Source organism: Carassius auratus, chromosome 14 (genome assembly GCF_003368295.1).
Source record: "Carassius auratus strain Wakin chromosome 14, ASM336829v1, whole genome shotgun sequence".
Classification (NCBI taxonomy): domain Eukaryota; kingdom Metazoa; phylum Chordata; class Actinopteri; order Cypriniformes; family Cyprinidae; genus Carassius; species Carassius auratus.
In genome coordinates, this window is record NC_039256.1 from 31755610 (window position 1) to 31783556 (window position 27947).

General features: G+C 37.9%; 2 protein-coding genes across 3 annotated transcripts in view; both read right to left on the reverse strand.

Annotated features, from left to right (window-relative positions):
- LOC113114360 (uncharacterized) overlaps positions 1 to 27947 on the reverse strand; it is a 575280-nt gene that overhangs the window by 68395 nt on the left and 478938 nt on the right. The gene's annotated exons all lie outside the window — the stretch shown is intronic.
- Positions 21945 to 27947, reverse strand: part of LOC113114378 (uncharacterized) — a 77822-nt gene continuing 71819 nt past the window's right edge. The window contains exons 6-9 of the mRNA XM_026281302.1: positions 27039 to 27131; positions 26066 to 26170; positions 25024 to 25092; positions 21945 to 23048 (exon numbers count right to left, since the gene is read on the reverse strand). Of these exons, the coding sequence (XP_026137087.1) occupies positions 22870 to 23048; positions 25024 to 25092; positions 26066 to 26170; positions 27039 to 27131 (446 nt within the window). The 3' untranslated portion in view covers positions 21945 to 22869. The remainder of the gene's footprint in view (positions 23049 to 25023; positions 25093 to 26065; positions 26171 to 27038; positions 27132 to 27947) is intronic.

The following is a 27947-nucleotide window of genomic DNA, read 5'->3' on the forward strand; positions in this document are numbered from 1 at the left end:
TATTTAAAGTCATTTAAGTCAGTTCACATTTTTTGTTTTGTACTTTGTTTATTTGCAATAAATATCAACAAACATTCCATGACAACACTTGGATTTTCTTGGATTCGGGCTGTGAGTCTGACCCTGTACACGCATTCTCCAGGTGGTTGGAAACAATAACGGGGGTTACAGGGAAAACCCAACCTTGTTTTTTGCCATTACATTGCGTCAAAGACTCTTGCTGTGAATTTATCAAAGACGGATTTATGTTGGAACTACGCGATATGAAGATGAAGGAAACGTCCAATCTAAGCCTGGCAAACCAAATAAAGAAACACTGTGATGGAGGGCCATGGCTGATTCTAATGAAGAAGAAACAACTCCTGTTAAAGACATGAGTGAAACTGTCGTGCAATTGCGGTCATCTAGAGGAGGAAAAATGTCACATGTAACACGGAGAATGAACATTGTGAATGATTTAATGATTGAGCCAGAGTTTCCTGATGAAGTTAAACAAAACATGATCAAGTTTAATGAATTTCTTGAAGAGTTCAAAGTCGTGCACGCTTCCTATAGTGAAATGTTGGAAGAAGAGTCAAAACAAGAAGACCACGAAACATGGTATCAGCCTAGATATGTACAGATAATGGCTTTTATGGCCAACGTTGAAAAATGGATGTAAGTCATAGAAAACCCAGTGTTACGTCCAAGGACGTATGTTTTGTTTTCTCCCAGTTTCTCTCTCATTTACTTTCCCTAAGCAGGAGGTAAGGGTTGCCACCTGAAACCACTAATTGATGACCTGATGGAATTGTGGGAGGAGAGGAAACCGTGAGGTTTTAAGCGGCACCATGTCACAGCACAAGCTGTGTGTGTGTGGAGGCTGCATTGTTAGGACTCTGTTCTCAACCCAGACAGCTTTGGTGTTTGCTGGAGTTATTTTGGTTAATTCCTCTATAGTGTTATTGTGTTAAAACACTTCTGTGCTAACTGGAGCCTGTGACAAGGAATCTGGTTTGTTTTTGCATGTGCCCTAAACCTTTGATGGTAAGCATCTGGCACCAGTTCATATGCTCGTAACACAGCAGCCTTCATTACATCATAACTAAGGGATTGTTCAATGGGCAATGCAGCGGAAACCTCTTGCGCTTTACCTGTCAAATTGCATTGCAGAAGAAGAACCCACATATCCTTAGCCACATGCTCAAACGCTACAAAATAGGAGTCCACTTCAGTCTCTCTAAATGGCAGCACAAGTCTAATATACCTGCTAACATCAAAATTAGGATGTGACTCAGAAGGGGAATCAGAAGAGCTTTGGTCAAGGCTCGGCATAGAATCTACTATTGGCACCTCAGCTGATAAACCAGCAGATCTAACCCGGGGTGAAGGGGTAGGTCTGCTACTTAATTTCAGAGCCTCCATCTCATTTCCATGTCGCTCACTATCCCGTCCCCTGTTCAGCTTCAATTACACAAAGCCTGATACGCTGAGCCTCACATTCTTGTCGCTTTAACTCAAGATCTAATTCTTTCAGCTTAATTGCCAATATAGCATCTGAACCAGAATCCTTTGAATCAGTGTTGGGAACAGAATCAAAGCCAGCTGTCTCTGATTCCTTCCCCAACTCCATATCCGATGCAGCCAAACTACCAGCTTCTACCAGCTTCCCATATAAATCCTCTTTGATAACCTGTTTATTTGCCTCCTTAAGTATGCTAATGTTAAAGAAGTCTGCAATAGCTATTAAATCCCTTTTACGACAACGATTATACACTTCTTCAGTAGGACGTAATGTAAACGAGATTAAATCAAACTCCATAACTTAAGCCCTAACTTCTCCCACATCAAAGAGCAAAAACAGCCAGACAAACACATGTTGAATTTGCACGAGAAAAAAGGGCACTTTTTGAAAAATGGTGTGCTTCTAGCAAGATTACCACTTTTGAGCAGCTCCGGGAGTTGATCTTGTTAGAAGATTTTAAAGCCTGTGTCCTGGAAAGTGTTGTTGTTCATTTGAATGAACAGAAGGTGCAAGCTCTTACTGATGCTGCTGTTATAGCGGATGAATTTGTGTTGACGCATCGTAACGTATTTTCATCTATACGTCGGTCTAAAGGTCAGTCTTCAGCTATAGAGAGCTCAGAACTGTTCCATGCTTCTGTTCGTCCTGCTAATTCAGAGATGTTTGCTGGAGATAAACGCAAATCTAGTCCTAAGCGTACAGAGGATAGGCGGGTCTGTTTTTATTGTCTTGACCCAAGCCACTTAATTTCAGAGTGTAAGGCATGGAAACAGAAAACTGCTTCTAAAGCCAAAAATGTAGCCTTGGTACAATCCGTACCAGTGTTTAGGGATTTGGATGTTGCGTATCAGCCTTTTCTTTCTTTTGGCTTAGTTTCTCTTTTGCCCGTTTCCGAGACACGGCAAGTTCGAATTTTGAGGGACACACGAGCCATGCAGTCATTAATTTTAGAGGAGATGTTACCTTTTTCACCCGAATCATATACCGGTGGTGATGTGTTAATTCGTGGATGTGAAATGGGATGTGTTAATATTCCCCTCCATAAGGTGTATTTGGAGTCTGACCTTGTCACAGGAACCGTTATTCTGGGTGTGTGCTCACGATTACCTGTGGATGGTGTCAGTCTTATTCTGGGAAAGGATCTTGCTGGTGGTAAGGTTTTTCCTAGACCCACTGTAGTTAACAAGCCTAGTGTTGAGTTACCTGAGGTTTCTACACAATTCTCTGCTGTATTCCCTGCCTGTGTTGTGACACGTGCACAGTCAAAGAAATTTGGAGATATTATCGATTTATCTGAAACTGTTTTCTCTTCTCAGCCTAACGGTGAAGAATTGCGAGTTGAGTGTAGTACCGGTAATGAGTTCAGAACGTACGGAGTCAAGTGAGGTACCCATTCCTTTATTGAAGGTTTGTAAGAAGGACTTGATTGCAGCTCAGATGTCTGATCCTTCCTTAGTCTCTTGCATGGATGCTGTGGTGGAAATTATGAAAGTGCCAGAAGTTGGAGTTACTTACTTTTTGGAGGATGGGGTATTGAAGCGGAGATGGAAGCCTCAGTTTCCTGATTTGAATTGGCAAGAGGTTCGTCAAATTGTGCTACCTTCGGGGTATCGGTCACAGGTGTTACAACTGGCTCATGAGAGTGCATTATCAGGCCACTTAGGGGTGACTAAAACTTTCAATCGAATTTCCAAATACTTCTTTTGGCCAGGTCTAAAGTCATCAGTTTCCAAATTTGTGCGTTCTTGTCCCACTTGTCAATTGGCAGGTAAACCAAACCAAGTCATTCAGCCAGCTCCCCTTAATCCAATTCCAGTTCTTGGTGAGCCATTCGAGCGACTAATTATTGACTGTGTGGGGCCTTTGCCTAGATCGAAGTCAGGTTACCAGTATATCTTGGTCATTATGTGTGCTGCGACTCGTTACCCAGAATCAGTCCCCCTTCGCACTCTTAAAGCAAGGACAGTAGTTCAAGAGCTTATTAAGTTTTGCTCCATGTTTGGCCTACCAAAGGTGATTCAATCAGACCAAGGTACTAATTTTACATCTAAAGTATTTTCACAGATGTTAAATGAGTTGGGTGTTAAGCACCAATTGGCTAGTGCTTACCACCCAGAATCCCAAGGTGCATTGGAGCAATTTCACCAGACTCTTAAGTCGATGCTCCGAAAGTTTTGTATCAAGACTGGCAAGGACTGGGTTGAGGGCTTACCATTAATCATGTTTGCTGCAAGGGAGAGTGTCCAGGAGTCCCTGTGGTTCAGTCCAGCAGAGCTAGTGTTTGGTCACACTGTACGAGGACCTCTTAAGTTGATCAGCGAGCAATTCTTGTCACAAAGTTCTTCACCTATGCCCATCCTTGACTATGTTAGTTCTTTCCGTGAACGTCTTTACAAGGCCTGTGAGATTGCTAAAGTTAATCTGGCTAATTCCCAGACTAAGATGAAGATTCAGTATGATCGTAAGAGTGTGGCCCGTACTTTTCAGCCTGGTGAGTCTGTGCTTGTTCTGCTTCCAGTACCTGGCTCTGCGTTGCAGGCTCGGTTCTCAGGACCTTACATGATTAAGAGGAAGCTAAGTGACACCAACTATGTAATTTGTACTCCTGATCGGAAGAAGAAAAGCAGAGTTTGTCATGTGTACATGTTCAAGGTTTATGTTGCACGGAATGTGAATGAAGCGAGTTCTCCTAAGCCAGTACCTGTGACTACCATTGTTTTGCCTCCAGCGTATTGCCCTGAGGAGGATGGATTGATGGCAAAAGATGCTTCAACATCGTGTGTCCGTTTGCAGAATTCTGCCATTCTGGCTAATTTGAAAACTAGCCTTTCCCATTTGTCTGCAAGTGAGTTTGAGGCCATTAGTAGTTTGATTGATAAATATTCCTGCCTTTATGCTGATGTGCCATCCCAAACTACTGTATTATGTCATGATATTGATGTAGGTGATAGTCAACCAATTATGCAACATCCGTACAGAATGAACCCAAAGAAGCGTGACCTTATGAGATCTGAGGTTCAATATCTGCAGGATCATGGGCTGGCTGTGCCTAGCCAAAGTCCATGGAGTTCCCCTTGTATCTTAGTGCCTAAGTCTGATTCTACAGTCAGATTTTGTACTGATTATCGCAAACTCAATGCTGTGACTAAGCCAGACTCCTTTCCACTTCCGAGAATGGAAGATTGTGTCGATCGAGTTGTTAGTGCACGCTACGTCACAAAATTAGACTTGCTAAAAGGGTATTGGCAAGTCCCTCTAACACCAGGTGCTTTGGAGATATCTGCATTCGTAACACCTGATGCCTTTCTGTAATACTCTGTCATGGCTTTTGGCATGCGAAATGCACCTTCCACCTTTCAAAGACTCATGAACCGAGTATTGTCAGGACTGAAGTTTATTTGGATGATGTTGTGGTGTATTCCAACTCGTGGGAAGACCACTTGGTCAAGTTGGATGAAGTGTTTGGACGGTTGGCTGATGCTTCACTAACTTTAAATTTAGCAAAATGTGAATTTGCTAAAGCTGTGGTTGTATACCTTGGTAAATGTGTGGGACAGGGTCAGGTGCGACCAGTATCAGCTAAAGTTTCTGCAATTGTTGAGTTTCCTACACCGACTAATAAGCGTGAGTTGAGGCGCTTCTTGGGTATGGCCGCATACTATCGTGGATTCTGCAAAAACTTTGCTGACATCGTTTCACCTCTTACTGACCTCCTTAGTACATCTAGGAAATTTGTGTGGACATCAGAGTGTATAAGTGCTTTTAATGCTGCTAAAGACCTTCTTTGTACCTGCCCTGTTCTTTCTGCTCCCAATTTTGCAGTACCTTTCCAGTTGCAGGTGGACGCCAGTGGACTGGAGCTGGTGCAGTTTTGCTGCAGGAAGATGGAGTGGGCATTGAACATCCTGTATCTTTTTTCTCAAAGAAGTTTTCTAAGAGTCAGCAGAACTACAGTACGATTGAGAAAGAGGCATTGGCTTTATTGTTAGCGCTTCAACATTTTGAGGTATATTTGGGTGGAAGTGACAAGTCCATTCCAGTTTATACTGATCATAATCCATTGGTGTTTCTTTCGAGGATGTCTAACTCTAACCAACGCTTGATGCGCTGGTCTCTTATTATGCAAGAATATAACATCGAAATCCGGCATAAAAGGGGACCTGAGAACATTGTTGCGGACACTTTGTCTAGAACTTATGTTCCAGATTAGGGGGCCTTTTTGTCATGTGGTATGTTTTGTATTACAACTTTTGGCTGTAATTCTTTGTGGTGAGGGTGTTACGTCCAAGGACGTATGTTTTGTTTTCTCCCAGTTTCTCTCTCATTTACTTTCCCTAAGCAGGAGGTAAGGGCTGTCACCTGAATCCACTAATTGATGACCTGATGGAATTGTGGGAGGAGAGGAAACCGTGAGGTTTTAAGCGGCACCATGTCACAGCACAAGCTGTGTGTGTGTGGAGGCTGCATCGTGAGGACTCTGTTCTCAACCCAGACAGCTTTGGTGTTTGCTGGAGTTATTTTGGTTAATTCCTCTATAGTGTTATTGTGTTAAACACTTCTGTGCTAACTGGAGCATGTGACAAGGAATCTGGTTTGTTTTGAGAGTTATTATCTTGTTTGTCTATATTTGTTATCCTTTGTTATATGTTAAACTTATATTGTTAATTTAAGTGGCAAGGTTAGTAGAGAGGTGGGTGCCATTTTGTTTGCTATGTTTTCTCCTGTTTATGCTAGTAAGGGAGTTAGCTTATTCTTATTGTATTTTTGTTTCTTTTCTTTGTTAGTTTGGTTAGTTTCTCCCTAATAGTTAGAGGGATTTTTGTTTATGTTGGCCTTGCCCCCTCTCGAAGTCTTGACATCCTCCCATACCTGTTAAATAAAAAATTTTGCTTTTGATATGAGTTCATGGCTGGCTTTTGTTAGAGCTCAGGGTTTGGGAATCGAACCTTGCTGCCTCCACACATCACCTTTTCTTATTCTGTTACGGGGTCCCATAGTCCTAGACTAACCGGGAACGTAACACCCAGGTTCCCAAGCTTTAGTTGAAGTCTCCTCTTCTGTCACCCAGGTAGAGGATTCTGATATTGATATTGATGCTCAATCATTTAGATCACATACATCGTCAGTATCATTGCGCATTAGTGCAGAGGCAGAGAGAGTAGATTTAATAGCTAAAGCTGCAAAGCTGCAAGAAAAGCATGCAATTGAGGAGCAGGAGCATATTCTGAGAAAAAAGAGAGAATCTTTAGAGTTGCATTCTGAAATTGAAGCCACTACTGCAAAAAATAATTCTGAAAGAAGCTGAAATAGAAAATGTATAAACCTGCCCAGTCTGATATCACAGTTCAGATACCTTTGTTAGGTGCAGAAGCAGATGAAGTGAAAACAAAATCAATGGATGAAAAGTTTGATAACTCACTTTATGTCCATGACAGGGCTTCCCCAGTAGTTAAAACCAGGCCAGGTGTTCATGTTCAATCTCCTCTTCTTAATTTAAGCCCAGATAGGTATTACAGCAGACCGGTTTTCCAGCCCAGGGCTAGCAGTGATATCCGGCCACAACTACAGCAGACCTCAGCTCACAGTATTCCTCCTGTCAACTCCCAGTCACTTGCAAGTTTAGTCCCAGCCATTCAGTCTACTGTATCTCAATGGCAAATTCCCACACCCAGATCAGCACAGGAAAGCCATATGATCAAAATTCTGGAAAAGCAGAGTGATTTGACAAAGATTCTTATGAAACAGCAACTTCTGTCTACACTACCGCAAGGTAGCATTCCACTCTTTGATGGACAAGTTCTTGAGTACAAGTCATTCATTCACTCCTTTGAAAATATGGTTGAAAGTACAAGCTTCGGGAGAGATGGCGTAACTAGGCTTATGAGCTGCAAGAACAACGTAGTCATAGGGTAAGGATTTTAGATTTAGTCTGCTTTATTGAAAAACAAGCTCACATAGCAGCTGATCCAGTATTTGGTGATCTTCAAGATCAGTCGGCTAGTAGAGTAAAGGCTAGATCCCCAGTCAAATCACAGGTCTCGAAGTCATCTGGCAGTAGTTTTGCCACTAGTATAACTATTGCCCAAAAGCAGATGAAGTTTGATCTTTCTTGCCCCTTCTGTAGCGCAAGACACACATTGGACATGTGTAAAGACTTTTTAAAGATAACACATAGAGACAAGCTCAGTTTTTTAAAGACCAAAGGAATATGCTTTGGATGTCTCTCCTCAGGCCACATTAGCAGAGACTGCAAAAGGCGTCTCAGCTGTAAAGTAAAGAGCTGTAAAGTTCACCCTAGTGTCCTACATATTGAGGCCAAAGATAGTATCGTCAAAAAGGCAGAAAGACCCTCTAATGCTACAGGCGGTGCATCAGCAGGGTTATATGGTCATATAGGGGCCGGAGATCAAGAGAGTGTGCTGTCCATTGTCCCAGTTCAGGTTAAGGCAGCAAATGGCAGCCAAATCTTACATGTGTATGCTCTCCTGGACCCTGGCTCCTCTGCCACCCTCTGCTCCGAGGATCTTATGTTTCGCCTCAATCTGAAAGGTAGAAAAGCACACATTCTTCTAAACACAATGAATCAAGAAAAAACTGTTCCAACTCATGTCGTATCTGAAGTAGAAGTTTCAGCACTAGACAGCAATAACTTCTTACCTCTTCTTGATCTCTTCACTCAAAAAGAAATGCCAGTTACCACAAACAGCATTCCCAAGCAGAAAGACTTAGCACAATGGAAGTATCTAAGTCGAGTCAAACTTCCCAGCATTAATTCAAAGGTGGAGCTGTTGATTGGCATGAATTAATAGTCAAAGTGGGGGCCCCTACGCAGTTAGAACCTTATTGGGGTGGGTTGTAAACGGGCCACTGAGAAGTGCTGATGGCAGTGCAGAGAGTGTGACTGTGAATAGGATATCAGTTGCAAGTCTAGAACAACTTCTGATCTCACAGTATAATCAGGATTTTAGTGAGGTAGTATCTGAGGACAAGACTGAAATGTCAGTTAAGGACAGAAGGTTTTTAGAGATAGCCAATGAGGCGGTCTTACAAGATGGACATTACTATCTGAAGTTGCCCTTTAGGAAAACTGATGTCAGCATGCCTAACAATTGCCAAGTTGCAGAACAGCGCCTCCAAACTCTGAAAAGGAAAATGAAAATGAAGATGAAGAATACAAACAAGAATATATTGCCTTTATCAATGACATCTTTGAAAATCATTATGCAGAAGAGGTCCCAGAGGAAGAACTCACACAGGCACTTGGGAAGGTATGGTACACACCACACCACGGAGTGTACCACCCCAAAAAGAAAAAACTTATTTAGAAAGAATAAAAAGCTTCAGTGTTGCACGTTGTTTGAAACCAAAAGGCTATGGGACACCAAAGCATGCAGAACTACACCACTTTGCTGATACCAGTGAGAATACATAAGACAAGCTAATGAACAGGACATTATACATGCCACCTTTCTCATGGGAAAGTCCAGAGTCCTTCCTTTAAAGAGCATCACAGTACCACGTCTGGAGTTGGCCGCTGCAGCAGTGTTGGTAAAGGTGGACAAAATGAGAGAACTACATCTACCCTTAAAGCCTTCCGTTTTCTGGACTGACAGCCAAACCGTACTTAAGTACATTAGAAGTGACACTGCAAGATTTAAAACGTATGTAGCAAACAGGGTCTCACTGATTCGGGATAACTCTGAGCTGTCCCAATGGAGATACAGAAGTAAAGACAATCCAGCTGATGATTCCTCGAGAGGATTGAGTGCAGGCAAATTCATGGAGCAAAGGAGGTGGATGCATGGCCCAGAGTTCCTATGGAAACCTTAGGAAGGTTGGTTAGAGGTGAAGGCATTGGGTTCAGTGTTACAGGATGATCCAGAGGTTAGGAGAAACACTACTGTGTTTACAACAGTGGTGAACACTGAAACACCTACAGACCAGCCTATTTCATACTTTTCAAATTGGATTAGGCTACTTAAAGCAGTGGCATGGTACATCAAACTAAAAAAGGCCTTGAGAGTGAGAATCAAAAAACAAAAGGGCTCTCCATCATATCAAGTCATTACCTGCTCCCACAGCCAAAAGGCGAGGCCAAAATTTGAGGTTTTTAGGACCAAACCTGGTGGACAACTCCTCACAGTGGAAGATCTCTTGCAGGCAGAAAAGTCAGTTATCTCTTACAGTATTGTTCAAAATAATAGCATTACAATGTGACTAACCAGAATAATCAAGGTTTTTCGTATATTTTTTTATTGCTACGTGGCAAACAAGTTACCAGTAGGTTCAGTAGATTCTCAGAAAACAAATGAGACCCAGCATTCATGATATGCACGCTCTTAAGGCTGTGCAATTGGGCAATTAGTTGAATTAGTTGAAAGGGGTGTGTTAAAAAAAATAGCAGTGTGGCATTCAATCACTGAGGTCATCAATTTTGTGAAGAAACAGGTGTGAATCAGGCGGCCCCTATTTAAGGATGAAGCCAACACTTGTTGAACATGCATTTGAAAGCTGAGGAAAATGGGTCGTTCAAGACATTGTTCAGAAGAACAGCGTACTTTGATTAAAAAGTTGATTAGAGAGGGGAAAACCTATAAAGAGGTGCAAAAAATGATAGGCTGTTCAGCTAAAATGATCTCCAATGCCTTAAAATGGAGAGCAAAACCAGAGAGACGTGGAAGAAAACGGAAGACAACCATCAAAATGGATAGAAGAATAACCAGAATGGCAAAGGCTCAACCAATGATCACCTCCAGGATGATCAAAGACAGTCTGGAGTTACCTGTAAGTACTGTGACAGTTAGAAGACGTCTGTGTGAAGCTAATCTATTTTCAAGAATCCCCCGCAAAGTCCCTCTGTTAAAAAAAAGGCATGTGCAGAAGAGGTTACAATTTGCCAAAGAACACATCAACTGGCCTAAAGAGAAATGGAGGAACATTTTGTGGACTGATGAGAGTAAAATTGTTCTTTTTGGGTCCAAGGGCCACAGGCAGTTTGTGAGACGACCCCCAAACTCTGAATTCAAGCCACAGTACACAGTGAAGACAGTGAAGCATGGAGGTGCAAGCATCATGATATGGGCATGTTTCTCCTACTATGGTGTTGGGCCTATTTATCGCATACCAGGGATCATGGATCAGTTTGCATATGTTAAAATACTTGAAGAGGTCATGTTGCCCTATGCTGAAGAGGACATGCCCTTGAAATGGTTGTTTCAACAAGACAATGACCCAAAACACACTAGTAAACGGGCAAAGTCTTGGTTCCAAACCAACAAAATTAATGTTATGGAGTGGCCAGCCCAATCTCCAGACCTTAATCCAATTGAGAACTTGTGGGGTGATATCAAAAATGCTGTTTCTGAAGCAAAACCAAGAAATGTGAATGAATTGTGGAATGTTGTTAAAGAATCATGGAGTGGAATAACAGGTGAGAGGTGCCACAAGTTGGTTGACTCCATGCCACACAGATGTCAAGCAGTTTTAAAAAACTGTGGTCATACAACTAAATATTAGTTTAGTGATTCACAGGATTGCTAAATCCCAGAAAAAAAAAATGTTTGTACAAAATAGTTTTGAGTTTGTACAGTCAAAGGTAGACACTGCTATTTTTTTGAACACACCCCTTTCAACTAATTGCCCAATTGCACAGCCTTAAGAGCGTGCATATCATGAATGCTGGGTCTTGTTTGTTTTCTGACAATCTACTGAACCTACTGGTAACTTGTTTGCCACGTAGCAATAAAAAATATACTAAAAACCTTGATTATTCTGGTTAGTCACATTGTACTGCTATTATTTTGAACAATACTGTATGTTCAGAGGCAAGCATTCCCAGCTGAAATTTCAACACTGCAAATGACCCCACCTAAAGTGAAAAGAAGCAGCAGGATCTGTAGGCTTGATCCTGTGCTAGATGAAGGCATCTTAAGAGTAGGTGGCCGGATGCATAAATCTGCCATGCCTGATGAAACCAAACAACCCTGTATGTTGCCCAAAGATTCACACATTTCAATTCTTCTTTTAAGACACATTCATGAACGCCGTGGTCACAGTGGCAGGAACCACATGCTCTCAGAGCTCCGTAAAAAAATATTGGATTAGTAAGGCCAACTCTTTAGCAAGAAAGGTGCTCTCAAGATGTGTCATGTGTCGACGTTTGAAGGGCAAAGCAGGTGAGCAGAAAATGGCAGATTTGCCACTAGAAAGAATCCTACCTGACCTCCCTCCCTTTACCAATGTCGGATTGGACTACTTTGGCCCGATTGAAGTGAGGCGAGGAAGAAACACCATTAAAAGGTATGGAGTTCTGTTTACATGTATGTCCAGCAGAGCTGTTCATTTGGAAGTAGCTTTCTCCTTAGACACTGACTCATGCATTCACGCTTTGAGGAGATTTGTTTGCAGAAGGGGGCAGGTTAAGCACATCAGATTTGACATGGAACGAACCTGGTGGGTGCTCGGGTGGAGCTCAAGAAAGCTCTGATGATGCTGGACAAGTCAAAGATCCAGGATGCCCTGCTTCCTGATGGAATCAAATGGAGTTTCAACCCACCAGCAGCATCAAACCATGGCGGAGTCTGGGAAAGGCTTATAAGATCTGTTCATTACGTGCTGAACTCCACACTCTATCAACAGTCCATCGATGATGAGGGTCTTCAAACTCTATTTTGTGAGGTAGAGGCTATTCTAAACAACCGTCCTCTCTCCACAGTGTCCTCAGACCCATACGACCTGGAACCGCAACAGAGTGATTACTAACACTGGCACAGATCAGTCGTATCCTGATCATCCAGAACGCTTTGATTATTATCTTCAGGTGTTGTGCAGAGAGAGTGTGTGGGCGCTGTTACTGGGAGATTTTGTAGAGTGGGGATTATGGTGTGTCCATATATCAGTGTCATTATAAGAGCATCAGAAGGAAGGGATGTGGTAATGCGTGTTTGTTTGGATATAATGATCAGTCCTGGAGTTTGATCTGCTCTCCCTCCAGTTACTCAGTTGTTGTCAGTAGAATAGGAGTGTTTGTGTTTGTTTTAATGTCCAGAATGATGTTGTGACGTAGTGATTAAATCTGGTTTTCAGTTTGATATAACAAAACTTGTTGATAAAGTCTGAGCATTGAAACAACACAGGTAAGATTATTCAGTAAATCCTGCTCATTTTATCATCATGTGTATCCTGCTTTATGCTCCTCCCTGGATTCCCTTGTTTACCTCCCAATAACATGTTAAAATATGTGTTACATACATATTTTAACTTGGACACAGCTGTCATCACTGAGTTGCCCATGACTCGGATTGACCTCAACCCAAACCCAGGAGAAGGCCCCAAACCAACACTTCTGCACACCCTTGAGATGGGTCTAAAAATGGGAGTAATGTCATATACACACCCAAACCTGCTACTCCAGACACCCGCCACGTGAGGGAGCCTTCTTCTTGATTCTGAGCTCCTGTTCACAAGCTCATCTTCCGCCTCTCACACTATAAATAGACTCCCTTGTTCTCTCATCCCTTGCAATGTCTCACCATATCTTTTATTGCATTTGAACCTCGTCTGTGTTTGCTCTACTCTGTGCCTGTTTTGTTCATTAAAGACTTTGCCTGCATATGGATCCTATTTCAAGTGATGGCGAAGTGAAGCATTCTGAACTAGTGATACTTTCAACACAATTGTATCAGAAAAAGGTTAATTACTCAAAGCTTTTCAAAATGGTTGTGCTGTGGCCATCTAGTAGTCATAAACATGAATAACACCTTCCAAAGAAAGGCCATGTTTCATTATGGTTGCTGGTTTCACATCTGCTTCTAAAAATGATTCCTTGTTTAATTTTATTAAATATAAATAATGCTCATTATCAAAGTCATTCATTTATGTCGATGTACTGCACTGGATTGATAACCTCAGTGGATCATGGGCACTGGGTCAGGCTCTGGGGTCTGCTCTGTATGACACACAGTACAACATGATTAAGCAGCTTAAAATAATGAAGTAAACCATATAGCCATTCATTGACAAAATATATAAATCCATCAGTCAAAAGGAGGTGAAATGCAGCGGCAGATAAGTTTGTATTGGGTAAATCTGACTGAATCCGAATGATTTCAGTCATTTATAGCTTTGCTTTGTTCAATTTTTTTTCTGTGTAGAGCCGCAGCTTAATTTCACAGAACACAGACACATCATCAGTGTGAAACTTTCCATCTGTGTCAGTTTCACTTTTACAATACTTACACTTGCAGTGTGGAACAAGCCTAAATCTTCATGTTAATTTATGTATGATCATTTGGTAACACTTTATAATAACATTAAGTTGTAAGGCATTTATAAGTGATGCCTTTGGGAACCGTTGACTACATCAACCTAAATAACACGCTGTTATTTCTACGTCTTAAAATCACGGGACCTAATGGGGTTAACATTCCAGGCACTGCAAAGGGTATCCTTAATAATTTCCCCGGAGTAACTATACTTTCAGAAGTCGATGTCAGTCTCTGTGACTGCCTGATATCTGAAAGTTCAAACAAGTATCTTTACAGATGTATCCTTGATATTCTTCTCAACTACAGCAAAATAAACTGGAATCGCTTTTCTCCGCAGGTCTGTTTTTTTGTTTAGGCCTACACTGCTGCTATGGACCGACACCAGTTCCCAGTGTTAAGAGTAATGGCGTTTAAGTATAACGGCGTTACTAATGGAGTTTAATTTTCAGTAACGGAGTAATCTAATTAATTACTTTTCCCATCGTTGCAACGGCGTCATCTTTACTGAGAATGTAAAGTGTCACGTTACTACAATTTGGTTGAACAAAGCGCGAGATGTCATGCTTTGGCTAGTGGCTACATATCACCGTTGCAAATCCGATGATGATTTACTGGGTGTGCGGTGCCCTGCTCACGCTGTCTCACTGCACGCTCTGACAACCACTAAACACAAGACAGCGTCAGCGATAATGGCGTTCTCGAACTGGAAGCACCAGTCACCGACACTACACTTCTCGTTAATTGAAATTAAAGGCAAAAATGTTTCTGTAACATGCACGCTATGCCCAGGAAAAAATACTTTATCCACATCTGCCTCAAGCAACTCAAATCTTATGAACCACCTCACATCAACACATGCTAACATGTTACTGTACTGAATATTTAATGCTGTGTTCACACCAGACGCGACTTGCGCGAATAAATCGCACTATTCATGCAGAGTTGGATGCTTAAACATTTTGAGAACATTTGCTTCATTCGCGCGTGAAATTAACTTCACAACAGACGCGAATTCGCATCATGGGGGGGCTTCTGCCAGCTGAGTTCACGTAGCATTTTCAACCACCATTTTTATTCTGATAATTTTCTAAATATCACTGTTATCGTGTCAAGAAATGTAGTTTTGAAAGTATTTCATGTTAGAATGTAGTTGTTTTAAACTCAAATATGCTGTTTATTTATAAAAACAGCGTCTATTGCAAAATGTGTTTTGCCGATTTTCGGAGGCTGTTTATTCACATCTTTGCATTGACTTAACATTGAAATCACTCGTGCCAGGCGCTCTATTTGCATCTGGTGTGAACGCACCATAAGAGTTGGATAGTGTTCTGTTTATTGTGCAGTAACTTGTGCACTAATGACCCGGTTTCCCTTTGTTTCTTTTTACCCAAGTTTAAATTTGTTTGTCTTAATTTTGCACTTGAATTTTATTTTCAATATTTATTTTTTATATGTTTTTATTTCTATGCATATCATTTGGCAGGCTGCAATCTATTGAGTTCAAATAAATATGACATTTTCTAAAATACTTATAGTGTTTTTATTCTTCATCAGTTAATGTAAACATCTTATATATTACAGATGTTATAGGGCGTAATAGCATTATAGAACATAAAAAATAACGTCACAGTTACTTTGCTGAGTAACTAATTAAATTTACAATGTGTAGTCAATTACATTTTGTGAGATGTCATTTGTAGCTGTAATTAATTACTTTTTTCAAGCAAGATGACCAACACTGCCAGTTCCTTTGATAATGACGGAACTTGCAACCACAGTTGCTTCTGGGAAACACACCCCAGAGACACAGTTAGTGTGCAGTGTGTGATGCCGTGTGATTAAAGAGTGTTGTTTGAAGGCGTTTTGTGGCAGATTAAAATCTAATAATATACAGAGGCTGCTCATTGCTATGTGGGCTCGGAGCACACTGATGAGGGTACTCTCTCTCTGTCTCTCTCTCTCTCTCTCTCTCTCTCTGTGTGTGTGTGTTACAAACATTAGCCAAAGCTGCTGAAGAATAGAGAGAGAAAAAAACTGATGAGAAAGAGTTTTGGTCTATGAAAACTTCATTCAATGGTTCATTTTAATTTTAAATGAAATTTGCGTCCATTTTATTTGAAATGTTTTGTAAATCTGTTTAGCTGTGCATTTAGTGAATGAACACTGCACGATGTCTGAACTGATTGCACTGTATTTTATGTATAATCATTTAATATTTTCAACTGTCTTAAATTCATTTTAAATATATATATATATATATATATATATATATATATATTTTAATTCCTTGTTTTTTTAATTTATTATTATTTTACTTTTTTTAATGTAAAGCACTTTGTAAAGAGCTATATAAATAAACTTGCCTTGCCTAAATAAGTTATTTTGCTTTTTTGTCATTTAAACTAAATGAAAATGCAAGATTTTACCTCCACAACTATAGCTGAAATTAAACCATAAAAAAAAAAAAAAAAAATATATATATATATATATATATATATATATATATATATATTATTTTATTTTATTTTTTATATTTGAAATTCATTTTATTTAACAATTATGACATTTTTATTGTCAAATTTTATTTTTATTTCAGTTAGTTTTAGCAATTTTGTTGTGCATTTCTTGTCATTTTTTTTTTGTTTAACATTTTTTTTCATTAATTTTTCATATTTAGTTATAATTAGTTTAAATAAATAAAATGTTTTAGCAACTAGCTGAAATAAGTTTCTAATATTATGTTTCATTTTGGTTTAATAATAATAATAATAATAATAATAATAATAATAATGAAAGTATATTCTGAATTTAAGATAAACAAAATTTTAACCAAAAGGACGTTAACCAATAGCCTGTATCTCAAATGTAACCATTTAAAGGTAATTGCAAAAAAAAAAAAGTTAATCTGAAAAAAGCTCCTGTAGCGGTGAAGCAGATTCACTTACTTTGTAACTTTCCAAGGTAATGCCATCACATTTTAGGCGGAAGTGTAACTTAAAGGTACACTGTGTTTGATGAGGTTGTGTGTTTTAGCACATGTGGTTAACACTAACATCAGGCAAACAGAACATCTTAAGAGGAAACAAAGGTGTGAGAGGAATAGGAAAGTGGTTTACCACACCAGTATTCTCCATCAGCCTCTCAAGAGAAATAATCAATATTAATCATGTTAATGTTAATGCATGATCTTTAGTGGATGGTGACTGATTATAAAACAGGAACAGAGATCTCAACTGCTGCTCCAAACACTTCAAAAACATTTCTACACATCTGGCTTTTTATTTATTTTCTGTTTGCACATATATTAGCAAAAAAAAAAAAAAAAAAAACTGCTATTTTGAGCTTTTACATATTGATGCAAATGTTTGATGAAAATTTGTGCATATTTATTTAGATAAAGCATTATTTGCAACTGTAAGCATAACATAAAAAAAAATACGATAGCTGACTTCAGGAACTACAACTACAGAATGTGGAAATTAAACCCTGTTGTGATGACAGGAGAGAAGACACGGATGACGGACAAGAAAGGAGAGGTGTAGAGTGAAGTCGAGCTGGAGGAGGAGTTTCATCAGACAGGAGGCGGAGCTTGCTGGTGCCTTGAGCCAATCAGAACACCAGGTATGTTGTTTAAAATTAGAAAGAGGAAGCTAAATGAACCTGCAAGTTTATGCTGTGAGATTTGTCTAATTATATTTTATTTAGTTATAATTATATAAATATATTTAGTAATTATAATTTCTTTGAAAAGTACCCGCTTTCCATGTTGAGAAGGAGATGTAAGTTTGGTTGGTGGGAGTGACAGAAGAATTGTGCAACCACAGACAGTGCTTAAATTAAATGCGCTGCATCTTTTGAAAAGAGGAAGATAATAGTTCATGCCTTTTTTAAACTCAGTTCTGTAGAAGCGGTGCGTGTGAAAAACCCATAACACACTAAATTCCATTCTACAATTAAAAGTAAATGAGCAATTTGGCAATTTATGTTTAGAATACTGAAGATGGATGGAACTATGATATTAATTTCATCATAATTAAGTCACATCAATTTTTATTTATAGAGCACAACATTAACAACCATCGTTGATCCAAAGTGCTTTACAATAAAAGGTTACTTAAAAAGCAACCGCAATGAAAAATTAAAAGGGGAAAGAAATAAAATGTAAATATTTATATATAGACATGAAAAAACTTGTCTAGATTTTTTTACATGGTGTTGTAAGTTATCACTAAGGAGACCTAACCTAATTGTAAGAGTAGTATTGAGTGCAGCGGGGCCTAGCAGAAGCACCTCAGTTTAGTCAGTGTTTAGTTGCAAAAAATTCGTAGCCATCCACATTCTCACTTCGTCAAAACATGAGAAAAGAAGTTGTAAAGAAGAGTCATTTTCGACTTTGATTGGAAGGGAAAGTTGTAGGTCATCAGCAAAACAATGATAATTAATATTATATTTCTGGAGAATGGAGCCTAGGGGAAGAATGTAGAACGAGAAAAAAAAAGGGCCAAGAATAGAACCCTGAGGAACACCATAAGGGACGGTTGCAGAAGGTGAGGTGAATGACCCAATATTTACTGAAAACGTCATACCATTTAAATAATGGCGTGCCTTGAACCCTCACTGCACATTGTAGAGCATCAAATTGTCAGATGATCCTAAAATTAATAAAATACTTTACTCCCCAAGTTCTCCATAATGCTATGCAAAACACATATAATTAGAGAAAATAATGCAATTTAAAAGTTTATATATGCATTCTTTTTTTTTCTTTTTTTTACAGACGATAGAGACTTTAAGAAAAAAAAAAAAGATTTAAAACTTTAGAAAATTCTTGCAGAAACTGAAGTTAAATTATTTCAGAGAAAATCTGAACTAAAAATATTTGAACATGATAAAATTTGATTGTCTGTTCTTCCCATTACTTATTATGTAAATGGTAAAAGTCTGTACATTTTTACCATGATTTACAGAAGACAAGACATCTGCTAAAATGTCATTCTGGGTAACAATTGATCAAATACCAAATAAATAAATAAAAATAAAACCCATCATAATCATTTAGATTTCATTAAAATACTTTATTTTAGGATCACAGTTCAGCCACACAGTTCAGAGCATTTAAAATAAAAATAAAAAGCATAATCATTTGTTCTGAATATTTTAACAAGTAAAGGTCAGAATATGTACATTGTTTCGCATTAATCTGTTGTGCATTATTTCACCCATATTTAGACATTTTATTTTCACATAAATCATCTGAAACATTAAAGCAGACACTTTACTTGCATTTCACATTTGCTCTGTGTATATAAAATCAGTTTTGTTAATTTTACCAAAACGTGACGCCTCATTTTTGACCCACATATAGTAGAGCTAAATGTTTCAGAGCTGACTTATTTAAACACGTCTGCATGTAGACAATTTACAGCATTCACCTATTGCAGAAATGAGATGTTTCCTTTCACAAACAGGAAGTCACATGACATGACCAGGAAACCTTGTTTAAGAAATTAACCCCATACCGCTAAAACTAAGCATTAATAGACAGTGTTTGCGAAAACAATGGTTTAATCAACCTTACATTCATAACCATCACAACTCGAGCTGAAGGAAGTGATGTAACAGAACTCTAACACACTGAAAACACTGCAGCAGGAAAACAGAAAACATGGATCAGTGTAGATTAATATTGAGGGACATTCAGATCACTAGCATAAATGATTGTACTGTATAGCCCTTACTGATATAGTTAGGGGAAGTCGTGGCCTAGTGGTTAGACAGTTTGACTCCTAACCCTAAGGTTGTGGGTTCCCCCAGCTGCATAAATGGCTGCCCACTGCTGTGTGTGTGTTCATGGTGTGTGTGTGTTCACTGCTGTGTGTGTGCACTTTGGATGGGTTAAATTCAGAGCACAAATTCTGAGTATGGGTCACTGTACTTGGCTGTATGTCATAGAACTTTCACTTTATATAGCCCTTTTCATAATACACAGTTTCAAAGCAGCTTCACAGGAAATGCATTTAGCAGATTAGAGCAGCATGCACATTCACAAATATATACAGTGGTGTGAAAAAGTTTTTGCCCCCTTGCTGTTTTTTTTTTTTTAAGTAATTTGCATACTTGTCACACTTGAATTAACTGGTTGAGCCACTCTTTGAAGCAACAACTGCAATGAAGCATTTGCAATAACTGGAAATAAGTCATTCATATCGCTGTGGATGAATTTTGGCCCTGTCTTCTTTACAGAATTGTTTTAATTCAGCCACATTGGAGCATGAATGGACTGTTTAAGGACATGCCACAGCATCTCAATTGGATTGAAGTCCAGCCTTAGCCACTCCAAAACCTTAATTTTTTCTTGAGCCATGCGTGGGCTTGCTGGTGTGTTTGAGATCATTGTCCTGCTGCAGATCCCAAGTGCGCTTGAGCTTGAGGTTACAAACTGATGGCTGAACATTCTCCTTAAAGATTTTCTGATAGAGCGCAGAATTCATGCTTCCATCAATTATGGAAAGTTGTCCAGGTCCTGAAGGTGTAAAGGAGCCCCAGACCATCACACTACCACCACCATGTTTGACTGTTGGTATGATGTTCTTTTTATGAAATGCTGTTTTGGTTTTACACCAAATGTAATGGGACACACACCTTCCAAAAAGTGCAACTTTTGTTGAATCAGACTACAATATTTGCCCAAAAGTCTTGGGGATAATCAAGATATTTTTGGGGAAAAGTCTTTGTGTTCTTTTTGGTCAACACTAGGTTTTGCTTTGGAACTCTCCCCTGGATGCCATTTTTGCCCAGTCTTTTTCTTATTGTTGAATTACAAACACTGACCTTAACTGAGGCAAGTGAGCTTCTTTAGATATTGTTCTGGGTTCTTTTATGAGCTCCTTTGCGTCATCGTTTTGCTCTTGGAGTAATTTTGTTAGGCAAGCCACTCCTGGGAAGGTTCAGCACTATTCAAAGTTTTCTCTATTTGTGGATATTGGCTCTCTGACCGTTGTTTGTTGGAGTCCCGAAGTCTTAGAAATGGTTTTATAACCCTTTCCAGACTGATACATATAATGATACATTGAATTTCTTTAGCTCGAGTTATAAGGCCTTGATGTGGCCAGTAAAATTTTCTCCGCTTTCTAAAATAATGTGGTTAATCACAGTTTTTTCGTGAATTAAGAGGAGGGGGCAATTAATTTTTCATGCAGGGCCAGGTACTGTAGGTTTTTACAGCTTTTTTTCCCTTAATAAATGAAATCATCATTTAAAAATGGCATTTTGTATTTACTTGCATTATCTTTGTGTAATTGTAATTTTTTTTTGACGATCTGCATTTTGTTTTAAGTGTTACAAATATGCAAAAAATGAAATAAAAAAAAACAGGGAGGGGGCAAAAACATTCTCACGGCACTGTATGTATATATATATATATATATATATATATATATATATATATATATATATATATATATATATATATATACACACACAAACTAATAAAACTAACTTTATAAAAAAAGCTTGACATTAATATAGTTACATACACACAGCTTTACACTCAATCACTTTTAAAAAGAAACAATTTGCACTTAGAAATATATATTTTTCATCATTTACATCTTTCAAAAAATAAATAAAAATGTCTTGTTTAGTTTACAATGTATATCCAACAATATAAACAATATATAGAGCTGGGTGACAAAATCAATCAGTTATTATTAAATAATAATAATAATACAAATACACTTATTTTCATTAAAAACAATAAAGATTCAACTGTTTTGAATGCATTTTTATTTTTCCTTCTTTTTTTTCTGGAAATTGAACCCTGGACTAGTTTAGCGAGTAGAAACAAATACAATTTACTATCAACCAACACTTCAGTACTTTAAGCAATTATGTGTGCAAACCCTCCTGAGACATTATCAGGCCTTTCTCAGATTGTTTCCAGTATTAGAGGAATGAAATCTAAGACATTATTAATGCAATATTTATCTGTAAACAGAAGTACCAGTAAACCAGGTCAGAAATTTACTTTAAATTTTTAATTAAAAACATTAATGTGAGCCATTTTTGTCACCACCTTAATATTAGCATCTGTGTTGTCTTCGGTGATACATACTTTATTTTAACCAATTACTTCAATCAACTAAAATACTTAATACTGTTGCCAATAAAAGGTGAATGTTTAAACATGTATCTAAATTACATGTTTAAAAACAGGAGCCAATATGGCTGCAATATTATGACAACATTTTAAATATATTATTGCTCTTGGTATTGTAATAATGATTATTAATGCTGAATAATGAAAACATGAAACTTTTTTTTGTGTCTGGGTTCTGGGGAAACGTCCAGGTCAATGTCGGTCAATGACTCTCGTTGGTTATGATTATGGAATTCACCAGCGCAAAGAATTGAATAAGTGATAATCAATTGTTTAATTGTGCAGTTGCAATTTTTGCCACTTCATCTTGAATTTTTTTGTTTCATTTTGTTTTGAATGTTTTTATTTTCTGACCCTGATTTAAAGGTTAAAAACACGTGACTGCTTCAACTCACTCCAGACAGACGAATGCAGATATTTGAACTGTTTTAACCCCTCGTTTTAACTCTCTTATATCACCTTTAAACTCTCTTCATAACTTCTGTATCCTCTAGAACTCAATCTAGCAAGCTCAGGTTCTCTGTGAATTTTGAACTAAAAATGTTTTATTGATTCAAAATCACCAAACTGCTGCTTTCATGATTATTGAGCAACTCGATGACCTCCTCAATATTCATGATTACAAGGTGACTCACGTTTAAGCTTTCCTGGGTGTCATAAAGTCGCAGCTGCAAATCGAGAAGTGCTAAAAATAGAAGAGCTCAGTAGATTGAGAAAAAATAACTTGCATTTGGTTTCCTCTTCTTTTCATTCTCTTGCTCACTAACCATCTCATGGAGCCCTTGCTCTACAGTTCATATCAACATACAATAAATCACACATAATAATTTACAACTGCAAAGAGATATGTGCTTAATACAATCCATAAAACTCACAAAGTCAAACATAAGTGAAAAAAGCACTTGGTTTCCCAGGTAAAGTGCGATCTTGTTATTGTGAGACTAGCGTCTTTGTACCTGTGCGTAAATACTTCTCTCCTCCTGAGGCTGCATTGGAGCGACTGAGTGGTTCGGAGCGAATGTCACCTCGCCATTCTCCTCTTCCTCCCCCTTCTTCTTCTTCTTCCTCTTTGTCTGCGGTCGCACCGCGGCGTATTCCTCATCAGCAGCCGGGAGCGATTCTGCGACGAGAAAAGAGAAACAATAAAAAGGCATTACCAGACGTCTCTACACATCCTGAATAGCTGTTAGTTACCATTAGTCTACTGCAGAAATAGTAGCTTTACCACAAACTGCTGACTGAGAAATGAAGCTTTTCAACAGTTCACTGAGAAAGCAGCAAATAATAACAATGAAAAGATTAAATGCAGTGCAAAAAGGTCGGATCATTTTAACGACTCTCCTGTTCATTAATTCGAACAGAGTTAAAATGTTATACGTTTACACAATCTTTGATAATATTCTAAATTAGAAAATCAAATATGGCAAAAATCTAAAAGGCAAACATTTGAGCAAAACAAACACTACTATAAGTTGACTTTCCAAATCTTTCGTTCTTTAGTAACATGACAGACACAATGAACAACGCTATCTCACGACCAATTCATACGTATTTTACGAGGTGGCTTATTCGTACGAATTTGTACGACCTCACTCGTACGATTTTATACAATTTTATAGGTACGATTTTATAGGTTTAGGGGAGGGGTTAGGTGTAGGTCATTTGTACAAATTCATACGAATTGTGCAACTCGTAAAATATGTACGATTTGGTAACAATCATATGAATTTGTACGAGTGTGGCCGTACAAATTAGTATGAATAAGCCACCTTGTGAAAAATTTACGAATTGCCGTGAGATCGGGTTGCAATGAACGAATCATTTATCACCTAACCCAACACTATTAAACTACAACCTACTCTACAGATTATTTAGCTTCGTTACTAAATTAAATAAGATTCATCTTCTAAACCACTAAACCTTTGTTTCTAATGCTGCAGTTTCCACGGAAGACAAAAGAAGTTTTAGTTTACAATTGAAGACCAAATACTTTAACTACTGTTAACAACCTTTAAAAATGGCACTTTTTTTTTCATTAAATTACAGATTTTATGTAACAATTAAAGGTAGGGTGATTTAGGGGAAGTTAGTATAGCAAGCTTGCTTTGAACTCATAAGATCCCACTCTCCGTACAAATCACTCTCCGAATCCACGCCTCCTCCAGAAACATCAACAACACTGGCAGAGCAGAGGATAACCAGCGACACGATGAGAAACTAATGCAACTCTGTCAGATTAGATAATGTCTCATGCACAGAAACATTACAGTACATAGCGCATACTATTACAAAAACAATAGTGTCTGCAATAGTGTAATGTTACGTGCCAATGATGTATCATGTCTGCGTGAATAAGGTGCATGGTGGAACATAAATACATACTTTCAGAGTCCTCGGACCAAGGGTGATTGCTAACTTGGTGATTGCTATTGGGACATTCAACCAACATAACAAAATCACCTGTTCTATCCTTAAAATAATAATAACAATAACACAATTTAATCAAAATCAAAATAGTAACATTTTTGAATTAATGTAATGAATATAAAACAAAAACTCTCTGTCAGAATGGGAAATTAGATGCAGTTTTACCCTAGCATTGATTAGTTGAGCTTGACTAGTCAACCCTGCAAGTCTTTCCGTCATTCTGCAGAAAGAGTCTAATGATGACAGTTTCAGTCACTTCTCTATTTGTGTAAAAGTGGAAAAAAACACAGTAACAAACTGACTGAAGGATTCAGAGCAAAGGAATAAACTGCAAAAGAGACTAAAAGGTTTGACCACTTAACAGACACCGTCTTAGTGTTTCAAACATTATTTTAAATCTAATAAACCGCTTTCAAACTTTTTTAAACTAAGTGATTTTAAAAGATGGAAATCTAGTTTTCACATAATCTTTTCTTTTATAGTCATGAAAGAGCAACATCATGCTAAGTTGCAACGTTAAATTAGCTAGAAGGATTTTGTTTCCAATTAGTAATAGTGACTGAATGACCTTCAGATTTAGGCAGTAACGTGACTAAGTCAATGACTGAGAATGTGTTGTTTTACAGAGTAGCCTAAAGAAGATCTCTGAGCTTCATTGAGTGTCTTACCTGTTGTCGTCTTTTCATTCTTTTTCTTAGGAATATTATTGTAAATGAGCTCCGTATCTCCAGCAGGGGCTGATGGGAAAACACTGGCATTAGAAACAGATCAGCTACAGTATCAATCATTTAAGTATTAGCTTCAAAACTAGCTTTATAACAGATCATGCAGGTCAAATGTTTTTCACATATCAGACTCTTAACATGTAATGCATTGAGATAAAGTTAATAATACAGAAAGGGAGGTCAGATATTCATTAATCTTCGATTTATTAGATCTCATACATAAAACTTCTAAGCATTCTTAAATTCTAAGCAATTTGACGTACGTGAATCACAACAGCTTCATGAATTATTTACATAAAAAAATAATTATGTTCATGGTTTATGACTGAAGCCAAACGACTTTAACCTTCCTATTCCTATATGTGATCATACTTAAGTACTACTAGCCAAAACATAAATTGGCAAATATTATGATTAAATCTAATAATCTGGTTGAAACAACAACAACAAAAAACTAATATTTCTATACATTCATGATGCTTGAGGAATATTGTTTATAGCCTATAGTCCATTTTGAACCAATTTTAACCACTGGGTTATGGGGAAGTCATGGCCTTTATGGGGAAGTTGTGGCCTATTGGTTAGAGAGTTTGATTCCTAACCCTCGGGTTGTGGGTTCGAATCTCGGGCCGGCAATACCACGACTGAGGTGCCCTTGAGCAAGGCACCGAACCCCCAACTACTCCCTGGGCATCGCAGCATAAATAATTAAACTTTTCACAGAAAGTTTGTGAAATCTCCACCAAAACAGTCTCAGATTATCTTCATAAGATCTAAAATGTTTCTACTTTTTGTGTAATTGTCTTTGAAACTGTTTGTAAGGGAGTTCAATGCCCAAATAAATCAATGTTCAAACAAATCTTCTCCGCATTTTAATGCATAATAATCCATGAGTTTGGCTCTGTAATTGCTGCTTGCATTGAATGGTACTACATTTTAACCTTCTTCAGTTCGTATATGAACTACAGATTCAAAATTGACTGACCTGGTGTTGACTTTAACTGTTTTTTCTTGTAAACGCAACATACGATAGTGAACAGCAGAATCAGGATCAGAGCAGCGCAGCCAGAAGCAATCACAATGAGCAAAACTATGGAAGAAAAACACAAGGTCATTTAAATCAAACTCCAAAACTGCCTCGAACAGCTCATTCACACCAACTACAACACGGAGAAACAACTGTAACAACTACATGCAATTTAAAAGCAAATTGAATTAGTTAAAAATCATATTAGCTATAGCATTATCACTGCCCACATGGAAAGAACCTATATGTGGATATATGCGCATATATGAAACCTATATGCAGTGTATATGCACATATATGCAAAATTGAGGTGTATATATGTACATATGCAGGAAATATAGGTCTCTGAGAGTATATAAGTCTATCCACATATAAGCCCTATACATACAAGATGTGTCTTCTATATAGCTAATGGCAGGATCTGGTCATTTTGTAGCTCATATCTCTTTTTTGACTGTCATACATGATGCCAAACTCAATTTTTTGCTTTGTACTATTTGATTGATCTTGAGTAAATAAATAATGTACATTTCTACATTTTGGACTTTTATTTATGTTGCCTAGCAGCTATGGATTTTAATTTTACTATTATAGGTGAACATATAGGTCCATAAATATGTGCATATATGTACCTATATAGGTATATGTATGCACATATACATGTGTACATATATATTTGTGCATATATGTACATATATGTGTATATAATATAGGAAACCAGCCAATTTTATGTGTCACATATATTAAAAACTTATATCAAAACCTATATTGAAACATATATAATTATATAGTTTTTTTCCATGTGGGTGCCATTGTTATTTTTTGATTTATTTCTATTTGACTGTATATGTCGTAGCTCACACTTCCATCTCTCTTTAGGGCTTGGAGTGACATCCGAAGTGACATTCATACCAGCCGATGAGAAACTTACCATTTTCTAATGTCTGTGAGCTTCTGGTTACTGCAGAGGTCACATTAGAGGTCACATTAGAGGTCACAGAGGTCACAGCTGCAGTAGTTGACCCTGAAATAAAACATCAGCACAGAATCAGCTGCTTTCTCTCTTAATAGAAATCACTGCATTTTAAAGAATTAATTGGCCAGTTGAGAGAATTTATTTGTCTGAATCTCATGAAACATGTAAAGGAGACGTACAGGTCACATATCAGTCCAAAATCAAAACAGTAAGTAGTACATAATATTTTGTATCAATTTTCATTGCATGTTTTAGGGGCATTAGACTGTATTTATCCCTCAAATCATATTTCTGATATATAAAGAAAAAAAAAAACCTGGTGTGGCAATTTTTCCATTTCAATTAAAGGTATGAGAAAAAATAATATTTATTTTCCTGCAGGAAAAGGTCTACATTAATACAGTCAGTCAGGGTTGGCTGTGGACTGCAACAAAGAGAAAACACCTAAACTCAATATTTATAGCTTCATCAAATGCGGATGCTTTGTTCTAATCTAGTCATAATTCATATTCATGTGCCCATTTAAGGTGTCCAACTATGTCCTCCAGATGCGTTTCTAAGAATCTAATGCAAATCTTTTTCTAAGGAGCCAGGATGTCTAAGAAACTAAAATAACATCTCTGTCCAACCGTAACCCTTGCACACACACACACACACACACACACACACACACACACACACACACACTGAAGCAATCAGAGACACTCTAAAGAACACTCTCTAGTACAGTGAAACAAATAATACAGAAAATAAAATTTCCTCCACACAAACTAGTACCAATTATTAAGTTGCTGAGTGTGAAACCTGACAATAAGCTGTGCTGGTCTGAACATATAGAATATATAGCACTATGGGAAAAGATAT